Genomic DNA, 18860 nt, shown 5'->3' on the forward strand with positions numbered 1-18860 from the left:
TGACCTTAGGATTTTGAAAAATATACACAGAAAACTACAGTCCATCCTCTTTCTGTAACTTCTTACGAAATTTCTATCTAATTCTCAAACCAAAAGTTATGACTATTTTCCCCAGGTCACCTGTTTGTAATGTAATTCGAGAGTCTACAAAAAGACCAACTTCCTCATATCATATCTCCGCAAATATAGCACAAAATGCTCTGAAATTCGGACCTGGGGTTCAGAACGATTTCAACACAAATGGGTTTTTCTTTTAGCATCTGAAATGTCGCAGAAAAAAAGTTATAGAGAAAATGCCACGATGACCTATTTGGAGCAGCGAAACCCTAGAATCCAAAGCTCTGATACCGAATGTTAAGAAACTAGCTCACAAAAAGATAGAAAAGATAGATCAACACCTTATAATTCAGCCTCTTAGAGGGGGCAACCTCCTTTACATTACACAGATAAACAATTCTTGGGTGATTCAAATGACAAAACCTCCTTTCTATATATAGGAGTTTAAGGGGTCACAATATAACCAAGCCAACCTAACAATAATAATATAAAGGCACAAAAATAACAATATGGGGACAATAGGGGCACAACAATATTAATAAGGGATACAACGACAATAGTAATGGGGGAATCACTAGTATTATAGGGACCTAACACATCGTCTCCTCAAGACCATCGTTAGTGATAGGGATAATCGATTCATGGGGGTTTTCTGGTAGGAGTTGTTCCGGTTGGTGGGGACCGAGCTTACACCCGACACCAACTATCACCCACAGAGTGATGGGCAGATCGAGATCGTGAATAAGTGGCTAGAAGGGTACCTATGCAACTATGTGATGGGGCAGTAAAGAGAGTGGGTGAGGTGGCTTCATCTGGGAGAGTTCTACTACAACACTACTTATCACATGTTGATTGGCATGTCCCCTTTTCGAGCACTCTATGGATATGATGCACTTTCTTTTTCTGACATGATATTTGGAGATAGTAGGGCCCCTGGGGCAAAGGATTGGGTTCAAGAGAGCCAGGAGATTCTCCGAGCTCTCAAGGACAACTTGCAGGTCCCCCAAAATCAGAAAAATATGTATGATGATAGGCACAGGGTGGAGAGGCAGTTTGAGGTGGAGGACATGGTCTACCTACGCTTGCAGCCTTACCGACAATCTTCACTCAAGCAGAAAGGGGAAGAGAAGCTCAAGCCACACTTTTATGGGCTGTACAATGTGGCCAGGAGAGTCGGGGAGGTAGCTTATGAGTTGGAGCTACCCACGGAGAGTCGGATTCACAACATATTTCATGTCTCATGCCTAAAAAGGGCATTGGGACAACAGGTTACAACAATCACTGAGCTGCCTCCACTGGATGATGAGGGGCACTTAGTGTTGACACCAGAGATCATATTGGAGACACGAGAGAGGAGGTTGAGGAACCGGGTCATCTGGGAGCACTTAGTCAAGTGGAAGGATTTCCCAGATGAGGATGCCACTTGGAAGAGTGAGCAGATTTTACAACATCCATCTTTGCAGTTGCTTGGGGACAAGCAACATTTGGGAGGGGAGGACTGTAATGTCCCTTCTTAAATATTTTGATAAGAAAAATCACAATTTTACCATTTATGTCAATTTTGGGGGAAAAGTACTTAGGGCAAGGGGGTCGAAATTATTTCCTTAGTGGAATGTGGGGGCCACTTCCCCATGAAATACGCACACCCCTTGATGGAAAAATTCGAATGGCTAAGTAGGGAGCTCGAATTGCTTGGTGAAGGGGCCCACATGAAGGAAGAGAGAAACAATTATAAATAAGAGGAAGGCAACATCATTTGGGGCTTTTGATCATTTGACATTTACATGGTTGCTCTAGCTGTTTAGTAGAGTCACATAGTGCTATTGAGCACAAGAGGTTTCCCAAGGAGGAAGATCAACCTTTCTTCGGTGGACTTCGAGTGCCACCCTACAAAGTCTTTCTTGTCTTGTGGTGGCTGAGAAAGAGAGAAGCTCAAGCTCCACAAATTTCCTTGGTTAGTTGGGATGCAGAACCAGGGAGTATGCAGTTCCTTTGGAGATTAGGAGTCGAGAATTGAGGCCACATCCATTGTTGGGTTTTCATTGTCCAAATTGCAGGTGATCCAGGTGGATATTGGTGGCCACCCTCCAATTCCACGTGGACCCCTACCATTGTTCTTTCAATTTTTCAGTTTCGTAAATTGTAGCACAGTTTACTATTTTTAGTAGTTTTTTGGGTCCTAAACTTCCAGAGCCATTTTGAGGCCGTAAACGACGTTTTTTTGGCAGTCTACCGCCAACAACTACAGATAAGTTGTTTTTCCGTCGTAGTCCTCGGAGAAATCTTTCCAACGGGGTATCATGCGTGTCAAACAAAGATAATATGACCAAGTCACGACCCAGGAAGTTGGCTGCCCAACTAACCCCAACGGGGCCCATAAACTCTTAGTGTTACATCTCCTCGGGTTAGGGTTTTGGTTGTTTAGGGTTTGCTCTTATTGTTCAATAATAAAAGGCCCTTGAGCCTCATTGTAACTCAGTTCGGAGGCATGTAGCCACCACATCTCTTCTCAGAGATAAGCTACCATCGCCGAGCTAGTATCATTTCCATATTGTTTGTAAGCATATTTCATTATTTGATATTAATCAAAGGAAGTGTTATTTCTGCTGCATCTCTGTGTTTATGGTTATATATGTAATTTGTTGTATTCCTGTTTAAATCCAGATCAGTGGTATCAGAGCGGTCTGCTCTTTCTCTGTTTTTCTTTGCATGTCCCCAACAAGGTCGGGATATAAGGAGTTAGGGCTCGAACTGGTCGAACCTTTGCAAGACCAGCCTCATAAATCTCGACAGCCTCCCATGGAGGAAGAAAAGAAAGATGAGGGAGCAAGAGATCCTATCAAAATATTGCTCGAGGAGGCCCTTGAGAAACAAAGGAATGCGATGATGGATAACTTTGCCCAGATCCTTCAAGATTGCCCACCGGCGGCACATCCACATCCAACAGCCACTCTGGAGGCTCCACACCTTTTAGGGTAAAAGTAAACTTTGACATTCCCATATTTGAGGGACAAATAGATGCAGACGTCGTAGATAAATGGTTGAATCTGTTAGAAGGATATTTTTCTGTTCATGATTTTTCTAGCCGAGAAAAGATTACTTTTTCTCTTCTCAAAGCCGCCCCCCACGTCAAGGACTGGTGGGAAACCTATTGTGAGCAGAAGGATGAAAGTACGAACTCATTGTTTTCAGCCGCTCCCACTTGGAATTCATTCCAGGATGCCATCAAGGAGTAGTACTACCTTGTTGGGAGCTATGAGGACAAATACATAAAGTGGACCACGCTGCGGCAGGGAAGGGACCAAGATGTGCCGAAGTTTACCCATGTTTTTCATACTCTGCGCACGAAGTTGGGCATCAAGGATTCTAAGAAACATTTGGTACTCAAGTATCGCGACTGCCTACATAGATACATCTAGGACGAGATGGAGTTCCTGGAAATCTCCTCACTCGGCACGGCGTACCGATACGCCATCATGATCGAGCAGAAGAAGCGAGACTTTGGATTTGTGAATCCGAAGCAAGGGAAAGATGCCCCCAAACCGCAGAACAAAGGACAAAGCCAAGGTGGGATGACCCAGGACAACCCGCCAAGGCCACAAGCAAAGGACAACAATGCAAAGCTGAAGAAGGACAGGGGAAAGTGGTGTGAGTTCCATAAGAGCTCCACCCACAACACAAGCGAGTGTCGGGCTAAGCAATCACTGGTGGCCGAGCTGATGTGTCAACAAGGTCTCCTCCAAATTGGATGAAATTGACGGTGGGGTTGTGAGATATCCCAAGCCCTAGCCCTGAGATCAAACTTTTCCCTGGTATAACTAGTACCTCATAGGATCAATTTGACACCTTTAAGTGGAAATTTTTGTTTTGATCCTTTCCGCTTCCTTGTCTGGATTAAGATCATCATTGATTGCTAGATTCTCTCTCCTTAACCTAGGCTGGGTCCGCTTGGTCCAGTGTGGTCCCATACCTTTGAAAGGTTAATTCTTCAAGAACCACTCGGGAAGTCAAGTTCAATAAGGATTTTAGGGATTGGGAAACTACTTTACAAGGCATACTCCTCTAACCTAGCCCTTAAATCCTCACCTCCTTATCCTAGAAAGCTTTGGACCTTGCTTAAAGAGCAAGCGAGCTCCATTCTTAACCTCCTTCAAGGAAAGGATCATTAAGGTCACTTCACATCCATTTGTTGACTCGTCCTTCACAAGTGACTTTCCATATATCGGGTCTCCTCCTATCGGTGAAAATCCGTAAAGAGTAGGGAGTCTTAGCTGAGGTGACAGTGGGCTAAGTCTCCATTGGTCCCCTTGACCTAATAGTTGTCGCTTTAGGAGTCCCTTTTAGGCCTCCTACTAGTTTGAGCAATAACAAATCCATCTGATGTTTGGCTAATGTAACTTTGTAACGCTGATGTAAAGCTACTGTCCAGCTGGGAACGTTTTGAATAATCATAATAAGAGACTTTTGGGTGCAATTCATGGTGTCTTTGTTCTACTGATTTGTGGTATGTGCTGGGCCTGGGTGTTAGGTCCTTATACTACTAGTGTAACCCCTTATTGTTATTAGTACAACCCCCTTATTATATTGTTGTGCCCATGTAGTCCCCATATTGTTATTATTGTGCCCCATAGAAGCCCACTATTGTTATTATTGTGCCCTTACATTATTATTGTTATGTCGGCTCTGATTATATTATGACCCCTTAGACTCCTATATATAGAAAGGAAGTCTTTTCATTTGTATCATCCAAGAATTGTTCATTTGTGTAATGTAAAGGAGGTTGCCCCTTCGAAGAGGCTTATTTCTAAGGCGTTGATCTATCTTTTCTATCTTTTTGTGAGCTGGTTTCATAACATTTGGTATCAGAGCTTTGGATTCTAAGGTTTCGTTGCTCCAAACAGGTCATCGTGACATTTTAGCAATAACTTTTTTTCTGCAATGTTTCAGAAGCTAAAAAAATCCATTTGAGATGAAATCGCGTTGCACCTCGGGTCCGAATTTCAGATCTTGTCTCGCTATATTTTCGGAGATACGATCTGAGGAAGTTAGGGTTTTTGGAAGCTCCAGAATTTCATCTAAAACAGGTCATTGTGGAATTTTCACTATAACGTTTTCGCTCCGCAGTTTGAGAAGCTAAAAATAAAATCCATATGAGATGAAATCGGTGTAAACCTCGGGTCTGAATCTCAGATCTTGGCTCGCTATATTTTCGGACATATGACCTGAGGACGTTAGGGTTTTTGTAAACTCCCGCATTACATCCTAAACAGGTGACGTTGGGAAAATCGTCATAACTTTCTCTCTGAGCATCAGATTGAAATTTTGTAAGAAGTTGCAGAAAGAGGAATTCCTGTAGTTTTTTGTATATCAGTTTCAGGTACTAAGGTTGAAACAGTGAGACGTGGCATGTCGTACAAGTTCGCTCTACTGAACTAGTATATAATATGGTCACCGTGGGAGATTTGGCATAACTCTTTCTTGGATAATCAAATTCTGATCAGACTTGTGGGGTTAGAAAGAGAACTCAGAGAGCTACCACAGGAAGAAATTTTAGAACTTGGAGATCTGAAATTATAGAGTTACAGTCGTTTCAAGATCGAGCTCCTAAAATCAAGAAAAATCGAGATGAGGAAGTTTGATGGCAAGGATCCGGTAAATTGGATACTACAGATGGAGAAATATTTTTATCTACATGGTGTACCACTGTTACAAAAGGTATGTATTGCATCTTCATATTTAGAACAAGATCAATTTTTATGGTATAAAGGGCTTTGTTCTCGTAAACCACTTGTTACGTGGTCAATTTTCACGGAGGAAATTATAGCACATTATGAGGATACAATGAGCAACACTTTATTTAGAGCAACACTACAACAATTGGAAGAAAAAAGAGAAAAAGGGCTTTGTTACAAAGTGGAAAGAAAAATTATGGCAACAAGGAAGTCTATCCCTCACAACTATAAAGATGGAAGTGTTGTTTCTCATAGCCTTCCACAACCTACAAGGGTTACACCACAACAATTGGAAGAAAAAAGAGAAAAAGGGCTTTGTTACAACTGTGATAAAAAAATACATTAAAGGTCATAAGTGTGCTGAGAAGAAATTATTTTAAATTGATTGTCTAGAGGAGGAATAAAAGGATCAAGAAACGTCAAAAGAAGAGTATATACACCAGGAACCAACCCCGGAGAAAAAAGAAATGAGTCCGACCACATCTTGTAAAGCATTGGAAATAATTACTACTCCTCAAACTCTTACGATAGAAGGACATATCAAGAAGAAAAAGTTTCAAGAAGTGAAAGACCACATCAAGAAAGAAAAAATGAATTCAACCATATCTTGTAATGCAATGGCCGGAATTACCACTCCTCAAACTATCAAGATAGAAGTACATATCAAGAAGAAAAATGTTCAAGAAGTGAAAGATCACATAGAGCACCAAGAAATGAATCCGACAATATCTTGTAATGCACTGGAAGAAATTACCACTCCTCAATCTCTCAATATAGAAGGACATATCAAGAAGAAAAAGATTCAAGCAGTGAAAGATCACATCGAGCATCAACAACAAGTTCTCCAACTTTTAAAGGATAACGCCACTTTGGTGCAGAATTGAATGAAACAACAGGCAAATCAACATCTCAATGAAAGAAGTTTTGATGTAGGCGATTGGGTATTTTTATGGTTACACACATACAAATAAATGTCCCTCAAGAAAGCCATTTATGAAAAGGAAATGTTGGCAATAATACACGCACTTAAGAAATGGAAACCTTACCTAACGGGAAGACACTTAAAGGTAAAAACGGATCATGATAGTATTAAATACTTTTTAGAACAAAGATTATCCTCTGAAGAGCAACAAAAATGGGTCACAAAGATGTTGGGTTATGACTTTGAAATCATTTACAAAAAAGGGAATCAAAATGTTGTGGCAGATGCACTCTCAAGAAAGGATAAGGATGTGGAAGCATTGTTGTGCGCCATTTCTATTATTCAACTAGATGGGAAAAACAAAAAAAGGTATGAATGGAAGAAGGACAAAGAAGTGTGTCTACTCATTCAAAAGTTGCAGAAGATCTGAGTTCAAACAATATTGCCAGAACTTGACGAGGAAGGAAAAATCATATTGGAGCTTGGAGAAGTCATAGAAACAAGAACCCAACAGCGACGAAATCGATAAATTTCAGAGTATCTCATCAAGTGGAAGAACTTACCAGCTAAAGATTCCACATGGGAGGACAAGAATTTTATACAAGAGCATCAAGAACTACTCAAGCATTGTGGACAACACTTTTTAAAGGAGAGGGGCATGTTAGGTCCCTATACTACTAGTTTAACCCCTTATTGTTATTAGTACAACCCCCTTATTATATTGTTGTGCCCATGTAGTAACCATATTGTTATTATTGTGCCCCATAGAAGCCCACTATTGTTATTATTGTGCCCTTACATTATTATTGTTATGTCGGCTCTGATTATATTATGACCCCTTAGACTCCTATATATAGAAAGGAAGTCTTTTCATTTGTATCATCGAAGAATTGTTCATTTGTGTATTGTAAAGGAGGTTGCCCCTTCGAAGAAGCTTATTTCTAAGGCGTTGATCTATCTTTTCTATCTTTTATGAGCTGGTTTCATAACACTGGGCATTCCTATATTGTGCGTTAAATTTTTATTAAATAGTTATTTCATTGTAGATGATAGGAACATTCTATTGATAAGTTTTGGGCTTATCTTAGGTGATTCAATTCATTGTTGTTCTAATAGTTCATTCTTGAGAAATTATATAGTGTTTGCAGGTTCCCCAACCGTTGGGCTCCAAGTTCACAAACTGTGGGAACAAGTTGACTATGTTTGGATCCTGAACCTACTCTAAAGACTGTTTCCAAAACAGTTAAGAGGAAGGTCATACTTAGAATAGACATATAACTAAAAGTAACCAAGATTCTTGCATCCCACCTAGTTCTTAGGATTTGCATAGCATATAGGATAGTGAAGCATATAAGCAACGATTTTCCATCTAGTTACTTGGTCTCTAATTGATAATAAGCGAGAAGTTGACTCCATAAGGCATTGGTCTCACATTTGAATTAATTTAATCCTTAAATCTTGCTTAAATTAACCAAGTAGCTAGGCCACTCAATCGTGTCTCCCGAACTTGTTGGTTGCCAACTTGTCTTTCATCTTCACATTTCCATAGGGACTATCCCCCATAGATTGTTGTTGGGAGACAGCTAGAAAGGAGAGGTCGGGGATCAGAGTGACAGCCCCCCGACTTGAGTCGTTGTCGCAGTTCCTGTACAATCTGAGCGAGAACATTTTTTGGTGCCGTTGCTGGGGATAAATTTTTTCTGTCCTTGGTCCTAACAACAAATGTTTCAATCTTTCATCTTCATCCTTCATCTTTGATCTTTTCATTTTTCTGGCAACGCCACAACATTTTCTGGCGCCTTCCTTTTAATCATTCTTCATCTTTTCATCACCATATTCTTTTTCCTCTCACTAATCCTTCCATCTTATTTATCTACACCTTTAGCACCTGGAAATTTTGGTTGGTTTCCTGTTTGGGTGGCGACTCCACTTATTCATCCATATACAAGAGCTTACTGTAGATGAAATCCTAGTAGCTTGCTCAAACTCGCTCTCAGAACTTGGTAGAACAAACTACATTCTTGTAAAGCCCTCCCTGATATTCAACTGCTTCTCCCTGACTAACTTTTTGGTTTTTGCCTTGTGCATTTTAGAGTTAGATTCATGTTCAAGTGGCGACTCCATTTCTTTCATTTCTTACAATAATTTTTGTTGGAAGCTTGCTTCTTGTGGATCTCTTGTTCGCCCCTTTTCATTTTACTGGCATTCCTCATGATATTCCGAAAAGGTCTATTGACAGATTGCCTTCTTTCACGGGTAATGATGCAGCCATTCCTATAGATCACATCAAAAGATTCACAACTTTCCTGCAAATATATGCTCATGAGATTGCATACAATCATGAAGACGTCAAGATGCAACTTTTTGTCCTTTCCCTGAAAGGTAATGCTAGAAATTGGTTCTGTGATTTTCCCGACAGTTTTTTTGATTCCTTACAAGCCATCGTCAATGATTTCAAAAATAGATATGGGGATCAAAAGGATTCACCTTGTGCCCCTAGTACTATGAAGAAAGATGAAAGTGATCCTGTAAAGGACCCAATTATCGAGGAAAGATTTCAAGAAAATACACCACATCAAAATGTGCCACATTGCAGACATTCTGACCATTCTCATGATGAATCCACTTGTGTCGTCGTAAGAAGAATCCTCGATAGTCGATGGTTAGGGACGAAGGATCAAATTAATATTGATGACGAAAATGAAAATGATAAACATCTTATCAAGGAACTAAAGCAAATGATTAAAGACATGCAATTCAGTCAAACACAGTTGATGAAAACCATGGAACTTAATCAAGAAAGATTAATAATAGATCACGCGAAGGATATGAGAACCATGTATACCAAATTATTGGCCATAGAAGAAAAACGTGATGAGGAGCTAGAAATCATGAAAGTTAATCACTCCAATCAGATGACCACCATGCAAAATTATTTGATCACTATGGATCAAATCATAAGGAAGAAATGAGTTCTATTCAAATAAATCATGATAAAGTGATAAAGGACATGCTAGCCAATTAGATGGCTCTTCAGAATAGGTTACAAGTTATAGAAGTTACGCAATATAATCAGACGATAACCTTTCAGAATATGATGGATACCATGGAGGAGAATCATGCCAGATAAATCAATGCTATGAAGGATGAGAATTCTAATCAAATGAATGCCATAAGAAGAAAACAAATAATTCTTCAAAATAAGTTGCAGCTAAAAGAAAAATCACAGGTTCAGGAACTTCAGCCAAGACCAAAGGATCCAGAACACGAGCCTCCTAGCTCACAAAAACAACCTTCATCTTATTATGAAGAAGTCATTGATTCCATTGAGAAATGGTTAAATGAAGATGATCCAGGCAGGAAGGAAATTGATAAGAATCAGGTTGATGCTTGCAAGGTTGATCCACCAGTCATAACACAGCAGGTTCATGAAAATAAGAAGAGTAGGTCACAGAAGTCTTGGACGTTCCAAATTTTTCTGTATGAGCGTTGTCCAAATCAGATAGAAAGTTGCACACCGATCGCATCAACATCAACATCACATCCTGTCGAGAGAAAACATAAAAATCAAAAGAGAAGAAGGAAGTTGTTCGATGCATCTGATGGCCAAGAGCAGCTCGATATTCGGACAAGACAGAGTCCTTCCATATGCAAGATTAGGCATGGCACATCTGAGAAGCAACCCACAGACTTGCCGGAGAGTCGACAGATGCTCAGTATGCACTATGTTGAAGACATTTGATGCCATGGGGCATCTTTTGTATAATATCTCTAACCCTACTCCTCTCATTCATGTCATTAGTTGTTTCTATTTTACTCACTTGAAGTTATATGTTTTTTCATTTCAGTTTGTTAGAGTAGATTTTTTCTATTCCAGTAGATACTTTATGTATGCATGATGATTTGGATTTTGAATGGATATCTATTTGATGGACTTCTGTTTGCTTGGATGTAGGATTTTGGGATTCTCACGTTACTTCATGGAAGCAACGTGTCCCCATATAGAGCTAGATGTTGCGCACATTTTATCAAAGTTCCAAGGAAGCAATTGTACCAAATCTTTCAAAGGATCAAGGATCATCAGCCATTAGTTTTTGAGTCATTGTGAACCCATTCTACAAAATTTGTAATGTAAATGATGCTAGTAAGACTATGAATGCACATAACAACCTAGGTAAGCCTATTATTTTGGCGACGAACTTCATCTTAGGAGGTTTTTGGTCTAACTAATTCATCTATGTTTCTAAACCCGGATGATCGATGGAGTTTTCCCTCGAGCCTCACCCAAAGCTAGGGTGGAATTTATCGTCAAAGTCTTAGGTGAAGTCTTAGTGTTCTAGTCGAGTCTTCTTTAAAAGTGATTTGAGAATAATTTAAGCTAATTAGCTAAATTATTTTATTACAAGTCACTTGGTCTATTAGATCATATTGTGTTGCAGAATTGGGGAAGATATTTGAGGGTCTATAACGAACAGGTATTTCCCCTTTGAGGGTTGAATTATGTAAAATATTATGTAAAAAATATTTTGGTGCATGGTCCCTCATATTTGGACACCATGGCTAAAATATTTGAGGGTGGAAAAATAATTAATCCTCTCAAGTGTTAATTAATTAATATTTGTGGCAAAAATAAAATTAATCCACAGCCAAAAAATTAAATTGCTAGAGAAATTAAATTCTCCAAGTGGAAAAATTCGTGGGTCTTAAAGAAATAAATTTTTGGAGGTCCTCCAACAAGGGAATATTGGAAATTTCAAGAAAAATTGGACCCTTGGGCCTTGGTTGTCAAGTCAAAGTCAATTTTTTGAGGAAATTAGCTTAGAATAATTATTTTTGAGCTAATAAAAAATGGGTTTAAAGAAAAATTCGAAAAATTCCTAAAAAATAGTTATTTCGACGATAGAGATTAAAATATCATCAAAGATTTATCAACGATCGAGATTATTTTGATGGGGATCAAGCCAACTAGCCGTTATTTTCCACTTGGAAGATTTATCTACATTTTCCACTTGGAGGATTTATCTACAAATTAGAGGTCATTTGTGTCTTAAGCCATCTAATGTTTGACTAATGTAACTCTGTAAAGTTGATGTAAAGCTATTGTCCCACTGGGAACGTTTTGAATAATCATAATAAAAGTATTTGGAGTGTAGTTCATGGTGTTTCTATTCTACTGATTTGTGGTATGTGCTGGGTATGGGCATTCCTATATTGTGCTTTAAATTTTTATTAAATCGTTATTTCATTGTAGATGATAGGAACATTCTATTGATAAGTTTTGGGCTTATCTTTTAGGTGATTTGATTCATTTTTGTTCTAACAGTTTATTCTTGAGAAATTATGTAGTGTTTGTAGGTTCCCCAACTCTTGGGCTCCAAGTTCACAAATTGTGGGCATAGGCTGACTATGTTTGGATCCTGAATATTTTTTATGGTTTTCTAACTTCGCTAAGGCTATTTTTTAGCAATTATTTTTCAAAATACATCTAGCCATCGTCAAAATCTACAAAAATTTATTTCTCAAAATTTCTCTAAGCATTGTACACTTGTATATTTTGTAAATATAATTTGTATAATATACTTGTAAATTATTTTATTTTTCTAACCCTTATTTTGTTGTTGGGGTTTTCCGGGGTTTCGAGATTTTTTGAAATTTTTGTATATATTGGGGTTTTGGGTTATTGTAAATTTATATGTGCAAGTGAGATCAAAGGAAAAGAGTTGGATTAGATCTAGGCCCTTGAGGGTAAGGTCTAGCCTCTAAATTTTTTTGCAGGGTTAGGTACTAAAGAATTTTGCAGAAATTGAAGATTTGAAACAAAATAACTTTCTGGAGCAGGGGTTTCAAGTTTTTAGGGCTCCTAGGCCCGACATTCTCCTCCAAGCCTTCAACATCAACCTCTAGACCCCTTGTGTTAGCCCTTTTTCTAGCCTTGGAGGCTAGTTGTAGCCCCTAGAAGCCTCAACCTGCCTCCTTGCCCTTGGTCGTGGGATTTCAAGCCCTTGTAGGTCTTGGCCGCAAGCCTTAAAGGCTTTGACCCCCCTCCTTGACCCTAGACAGCAGCCCCTTTGGGCTTGCCGTGGGCCATTACGGCCTCTAAGGCTTGGCTGCAACCCTTTTAGGGCCTCCTCCTCCCTTCGGCCCTCCTCTTCCTCCTCCTAGCCCCTCGCTCTCCCTCTCGGCCTCCTCCTTGAGCCCTCTGCTAGCTCCTTAGGCCTCTCAGCCTCCTCTTTAGCCCTCACGGAATGCCTATTAGGCCTCTTTCCCTTAGCCGCTAGGCCTATTTGGCCTCTCTTTTGTCTCTTTGCCTCTTCCTTAGCCTTCTAGCCCTCTCTTGCCTTCATTTCATCTTTGAAATTTTTTGGGACAGAACATTGGTGGGTTTTGCAAGAGAAATTGGCAAAAATATTGTGTTTTCAGGTGGCCCATCCATTGGAAAATTTTTGGCAACTTGGGCAAGCAATATTTAAGGCCTTGGGCCTAGGGTTTGATCTCTAAACCCTCATTTTCTCTCACTTTTTTCTACATCTCTCTAATACATTCATAAAAGTGAATAAATTTAAATCTAAGCACTCTAAAAATCACATATAAATTGCCGAAATGCATTAAGAAATTCATGGTAAAGATTTGCTAGTCATTTGGTGGAGTGGGCATTATTTCTTGGGCATAATTCTAACTGATTTCATGATTGATATGTCTGCATAAAAGACTGATCAGAGTTGATATAATCTGAAGCTCCATCACAAAGGGTGCTTGACAACTCAAAATTTCATATTGACAAATTTGTTTTGGCATCTAGAAATTTTGGCACACTCTCACATTGGTGGCTCACTATATTCATACTTTTCTTACTGCTGTCATAAGTGCTTTTAGATCTGATATAACACTGAATAACACATCATAAGAAGGTTGGTCATCTCATATATTCACTTGGAAAGTCATTAGGTGTTTCATTGCTCATATTTGTTTCTTTCATGCTTGTCATTTCTTGGATCTAGAGTGATTTACTCACTGCTGTCCTAAATCTATCTTAACAGTGAACTATAAGTTACAAAAGTGGTTCTCATTGTTTCATGCTCTAATTAGTTCATTGTGGAGAAGATTTATGCTATTGGAATCTAACATTTAATTGTCTTTTGTTAGCTCTAAGATCATTAACTTAGCACTAAAATCACCCAATAAACACTTACACATCTAAGCTCTAATCTTGTTGGATGGTTTAAGTTACTTTGGGCATTTAATTAGCATTGAAGTATCTTTCTCTCTCATGAGTATTTTGGCATCTAATTGGCGTTATAGTGTTTGGCATCTAATTGAATATTTCTAAGGAATCATTGGATAATTGCTAAATACATAATCTTGTTTTTGCATCATATCTTAAGAGGCCTTGATAATTTTATTGTCTATCTTAAGCATTGACATATTTAAAGAATTACTAGTTGTATGGTGGTGAATCATTCTAAGTGAGCACCTTGTCATTGGCATTTACTTTCTAAATTGTATTAAGTAATTGTCATCATTAAATTGCTATTATTGATTAAGCATCTTGTGGAAGATAAGTTTATCTTTGGATTGTTTTATATTGGCATTTGATAATTGTCACATTCTTGGTGATAAGATTGTCTCTCCATTTATTGTTAAGTACTCTTGTCATAGAAGTTAATAATAACTTAAGTACTTAAACATCAAGCAATCTTAACTCAAGACTCACTCATACTCTTTGCATAAGCATTCTAAGTGTAGTTTCATTAATAACTTACCTCCAAACATAAGCTTGGTTGAAGACTTCTAGGGCCACCCTTGCTCAATTTATCTTGAGGGATTCAACACATTTCTAGTGGTTAACACGGTGACCTTGTAGTTGTTAGAGCCACAGTCTCAGCAGCGTCGGAGGCATCGAGTGGTTGGAACACAAGGGGATGTATTGTTAATCAAGCCTTCACTTGCTTCCCGTTGGCTTCCATCCCACAACCTACTCTAAAGACTGGTTCCAAAACAGTTTAAGAGGAAGGTCATATTTAAAATAGGCATATAACTAAAAGTAACCAAGATTCTTGCATCACACCTAGGTCTTAGGATTTTCATAGTATATAAGATAGTGAAGTATCTAAGCAGTGATTGTCCATCCGGTTACTTGGTCTCTAATTGATAATAAGAGAGAATTTGACTCCATAAGGCACTGGTTTCACATTTGGATTTAATATTATCCTTAAATCTTGCTTAAATTAACCAGTAGCTAGGCCACTCAATCGTATCTCCCAAATGTGTTGGTTGCCAACTTGTCTTTCATCTTCACATTTCCATAGGGGCTACCTCCCATAGCCTGCTTCTGGGAGACAGCTAGAATGAAGAGGTCGGGGATCAAAGTGACAACCCCCGACTTGAGTCGTTGTCGCAGTGCCTGTACAATTTGAGCGACAATAGGCCGCATCCAAAACACTTGATTTTACTCGTCTTTCTTTTTCTTCTCTCCCTTGGAGTTAGGCCCTTTGCTTGAGCCCTTCCTGGCTTTGCCCCTTCCCACAAGAGCAACATTCTCATCATCCACTAACAAGTCTCAACCTAAGCTCTTCCTGAGTGAAATTGCTCCACAAATGATCCCATTCAGGTAGGTCTTGTTGTCCATTGATCACTTAGACAAACACATCCCACTGGTTTGAGAACCCATTTAGAGCAGTTCTCATGAGCTCATCATCATCTATCTTCTCTCTGACAACTGCTAATCGTCCTTGACAAGTCTGATCTTGGTGAGGTAACTGACTACGCCTTCTTCCTTGTTCATTCTGGTGTTTCTTAGCTTCTCTATAAGGATTAGTGTTATTTTTTGTAGCATTAGAGGTGTTATAGTCTCGAAACTTTGTGGAGAGGCTAAAATACACAAGTTCTCCATAACCCAGAAATCGTTTTTGGAAATTCCACCTAGAAGTGTCTCAATTAGATTATTAGCGTATTTTTAAATATTTCCTAAGTATAAACTTAGGAAAAGGGGTTAATTAATCAATATTAATTGAGGTGAATCATCTAGAAACTTACATGGATTAATCTTGAGATGATCTCAGCCATCGATTATGTTTTAATCTTAACTGTTGGAGTCCCAACTGAAGATTATAAGAGGAGATCAATGGGTAGATGGAGAACACACATTTGAGATCGATTTCCTTGGGTAGTTCGATCCTCTAGAGAGAAACACCAGTTGCCGGAAGAGTTCGAGCCAGAGAAGGGAAGCAAAGGCACAGAGGGGCAAGGGCAGTGTGTCCGGAGGAAGAGATTCCAGTTTCAGAGAGTATCTTGTAGAGAGGCAGAAATAGCCACAGAGAGGCTAATGCAAGGGCTATGCAGAAGTCTCTAGAGGCAATTCAATTTTGCTGGAGAGAAGCTGATTTTCAGTTCCAGAGGCCGGAAAGATTTTCTAGAGTGTTAGAGAGACAATTTCTTAGTCAGCAGTAGACAGGATGGCTTGAGGAGCAGTTGTTTCAGGCAGAGTGTGGAAAGGACTATGCTAGGGTGACGCATGCCTGCGCATAATCTGTTTGGATGACTCACTTGGAGCTGGAAGTCAGAGCCCGAATTGCTTGTGGGGTGAGGAAAATTCCGCACTAGATTTTTGCTAGTATTTTTCTCTGAAGGATTGCCAAATTTTGGCATCCATTTCTAATCAAAATTTCTCACTATTGCTTAATAATTAAAAATTTAAAACCCTCAGCTGCTGCACCGGTTTTCCCAAGTTGGGTTTTTCTCGGGACATTTGTCCAAAAATAACTGTCATAATTTTGTGTGTGTGCGCCAATATTTTTTTTCAGTTTCCAGTTTATCTTCCGCAGTATTTTTATTTGTGAAGGTTGGAGTGTGTTTAATTCGTTGTTGCCGTAGCAATAAAATGAATAATTAATTTATCAGTTAGAAAAATTAATTCCAGTTACTGCAATAGAATTTCAGTGGTGAAATTTTTACAATCAACTTCCTGTTTATGGTAGCATTCTGGAACAACTTTAGAATGGCATCCCACATCTTCTTGGCTATATCCAATTTTTCAATATGAGGAACGGTGTGATCTTTAACCTTGTCTTGGATAACACGCATATCCTTGGCATCCTCCTTGTGATAGGTTGCTAACTACGTCAGATTTGTCGGTACGACAACAACAGATGTCGCATACTCCTTTAGTCCATGCTCCTCCAACAATAATTAAATTATGGATTTCCAGATGCCAAAGTTCAATGCACCATCAAGTCTGTCCAAATCCCTCAAACCAACTAAAGCCATTTCTGAAACTATTGAATAATAAACCCCAATAAATCTGAATAGATATGAAGAGAAAATCTATGTGATAAATCCTTTGATTTCTCGATCAAACCCTTGCACTCAGATCACCAATAACCTCAATGCTTCAGTCTGCTCTGATACCATGTGAAATTTTTGGCTACCCAAAAGGTGCTATTAACCTAGTTAATTATTTCTTATTACTTTTTCATGGAAAATTAAGTCTTTTGCTAGAAGTAATGAATAACAACATGAACAACGCTATTCGAGCTACAATATTTAACAATATGGTCAATGGTCAATGGTCAAGACTAGAACACCTATTCAAGCTACGATATTTAACAATATGGTCAATGGTTTTACATCTAAGCACTTGCATAAATTGTGGAGTAATTTCTTAATCGTCTGTGATGAACATTTTTATTGGGATCAAATGTATTATGTGGTCTATCATATGTTAAATGATATATGGTGAAACTTGTCTTTTCCTTTGATGGATTTATAAAGGACTCCAACAACACCATCTTAATTGAATTATTTATAAGTCATAACATTTTAGGAAATTTCACCAATTTCGTTAGTCTTCAAATTTGCAAAGTCATTGGGTCGAGTTTTCAACCATTTGAGGAATTCCTTTCAAATTGAGTTGCATTAATTGGATCTAGTATGAGGCCATTCCTTTCCATACAACAATGACAATCCTAAAATTAGTTGAGAGATTCCTCCATGGCTTTGAAATTTTCTTAGCCTAAAGAGTGGAGTGGTTGAAAGATTGTGACCACTTGATAGTATCCTTAGGTTTCCCTATAAGAGAGGTTAGGACTTCTTCTCAAGGGAGAATTGGAGCTATAACAGGTCTCTTCTTTATGTTCAGTCATGGGGGGAGGATTTTTATCTAGAAGGCCATGGTCAGGGTAATTATCTTAGGATGGCTGAAGGATTAATTTGAAATAGAAGGATTCTAAATGTTAGCACTCATAGAATGTATTTTATAACCTATGCAAGCTCCAAATGCATATAATTGAAGGGATGTACTTAACTTTTTCCTGTCATTAACTAGAAAATCCAAAGTAAGGGATGCAAATTTATCTACATCATTAATCATTCATATATGCTTTAGTCTTCACATGTTCTTGTTGAGATAGTTGTGCTATACAGGTATATGTGCAAGTTTGTTTCAGTTGACATTAGAAAAGAACATCACCAAACAGAACGGTTGTGATAATCTAGATCCACCCCTATTCAAGTAGCAAAAGATGCAATAGAGAATATCGACCTCATTTTTTTCAAATATAACTAGATGTGCCCCTATTGAATGACTAACAAATGCAACATGAAAATCGACTTCATTTTTCACTTCTTAGTAAACATTCAAAATCATTTATATGTACTTCATTGTTGATAACCTAGAAAGTAGATAAAGACATTCTGGAAAGTAGAATGTTATTTGCTACGTTATATTTCATAAAAAATATACACATATCAGTTACACTAAAACCCAAGATTTATATGAAAAAATATTTACAAGATGAAGTGTCTATGAAAGTTGATTAAAATATCCTTGCTTCAAATTCAATAATATTAGGATTTTTTATACACTTACCACAAATAACCTGTGCAAATGTATCGTTGAAGGAAACTAATAACAAGTTGACGTGCTCCAATCTCACACCATGTTAATGAAATTTGTTTTGTGTCTCTTAGTGCATTGAAGCTTTCCCCCATCATATTGTATGCTACCTGTGTACCTGCCTGTGACAATAGGAATGCATAGTTTATAGACTTAATGTAAAAGACCTGAAAGAGTCTTTAATTAGAACAAAGCATATTCAGTGTTAATTATAAAGAGGTGTAAAAGAATGATATTCTAGGTAGCTGAGTTAATAAAG

The 18860-nt window shown here is 38.4% G+C and overlaps 1 protein-coding gene and 1 long non-coding RNA gene across 6 annotated transcripts in view; one reads left to right on the forward strand and one right to left on the reverse strand.

Annotated features, from left to right (window-relative positions):
• The window catches only part of LOC149227721 (uncharacterized), a 473804-nt gene that overhangs the window by 213749 nt on the left and 241195 nt on the right, over positions 1-18860 (reverse strand). For all 4 annotated transcript variants that reach the window (XM_089377894.1, XM_089377896.1, XM_089377895.1 and 1 more), the window contains one exon: positions 18575-18723. In XM_089377894.1, coding sequence (XP_089234020.1) covers positions 18575-18723 — 149 coding nt within the window. The remainder of the gene's footprint in view (positions 1-18574; positions 18724-18860) is intronic.
• LOC149227722 (uncharacterized) overlaps positions 1-18860 on the forward strand; it is a 410007-nt gene that overhangs the window by 213578 nt on the left and 177569 nt on the right. The gene's annotated exons all lie outside the window — the stretch shown is intronic.

The sequence above is a fragment of the Pinus tabuliformis genome, chromosome J (assembly GCF_031772625.1).
Source record: "Pinus tabuliformis cultivar Carrire ecotype Pingquan chromosome J, CPIR1, whole genome shotgun sequence".
In the NCBI taxonomy this organism is placed as follows: Eukaryota; Viridiplantae; Streptophyta; class Pinopsida; order Pinales; family Pinaceae; genus Pinus; species Pinus tabuliformis.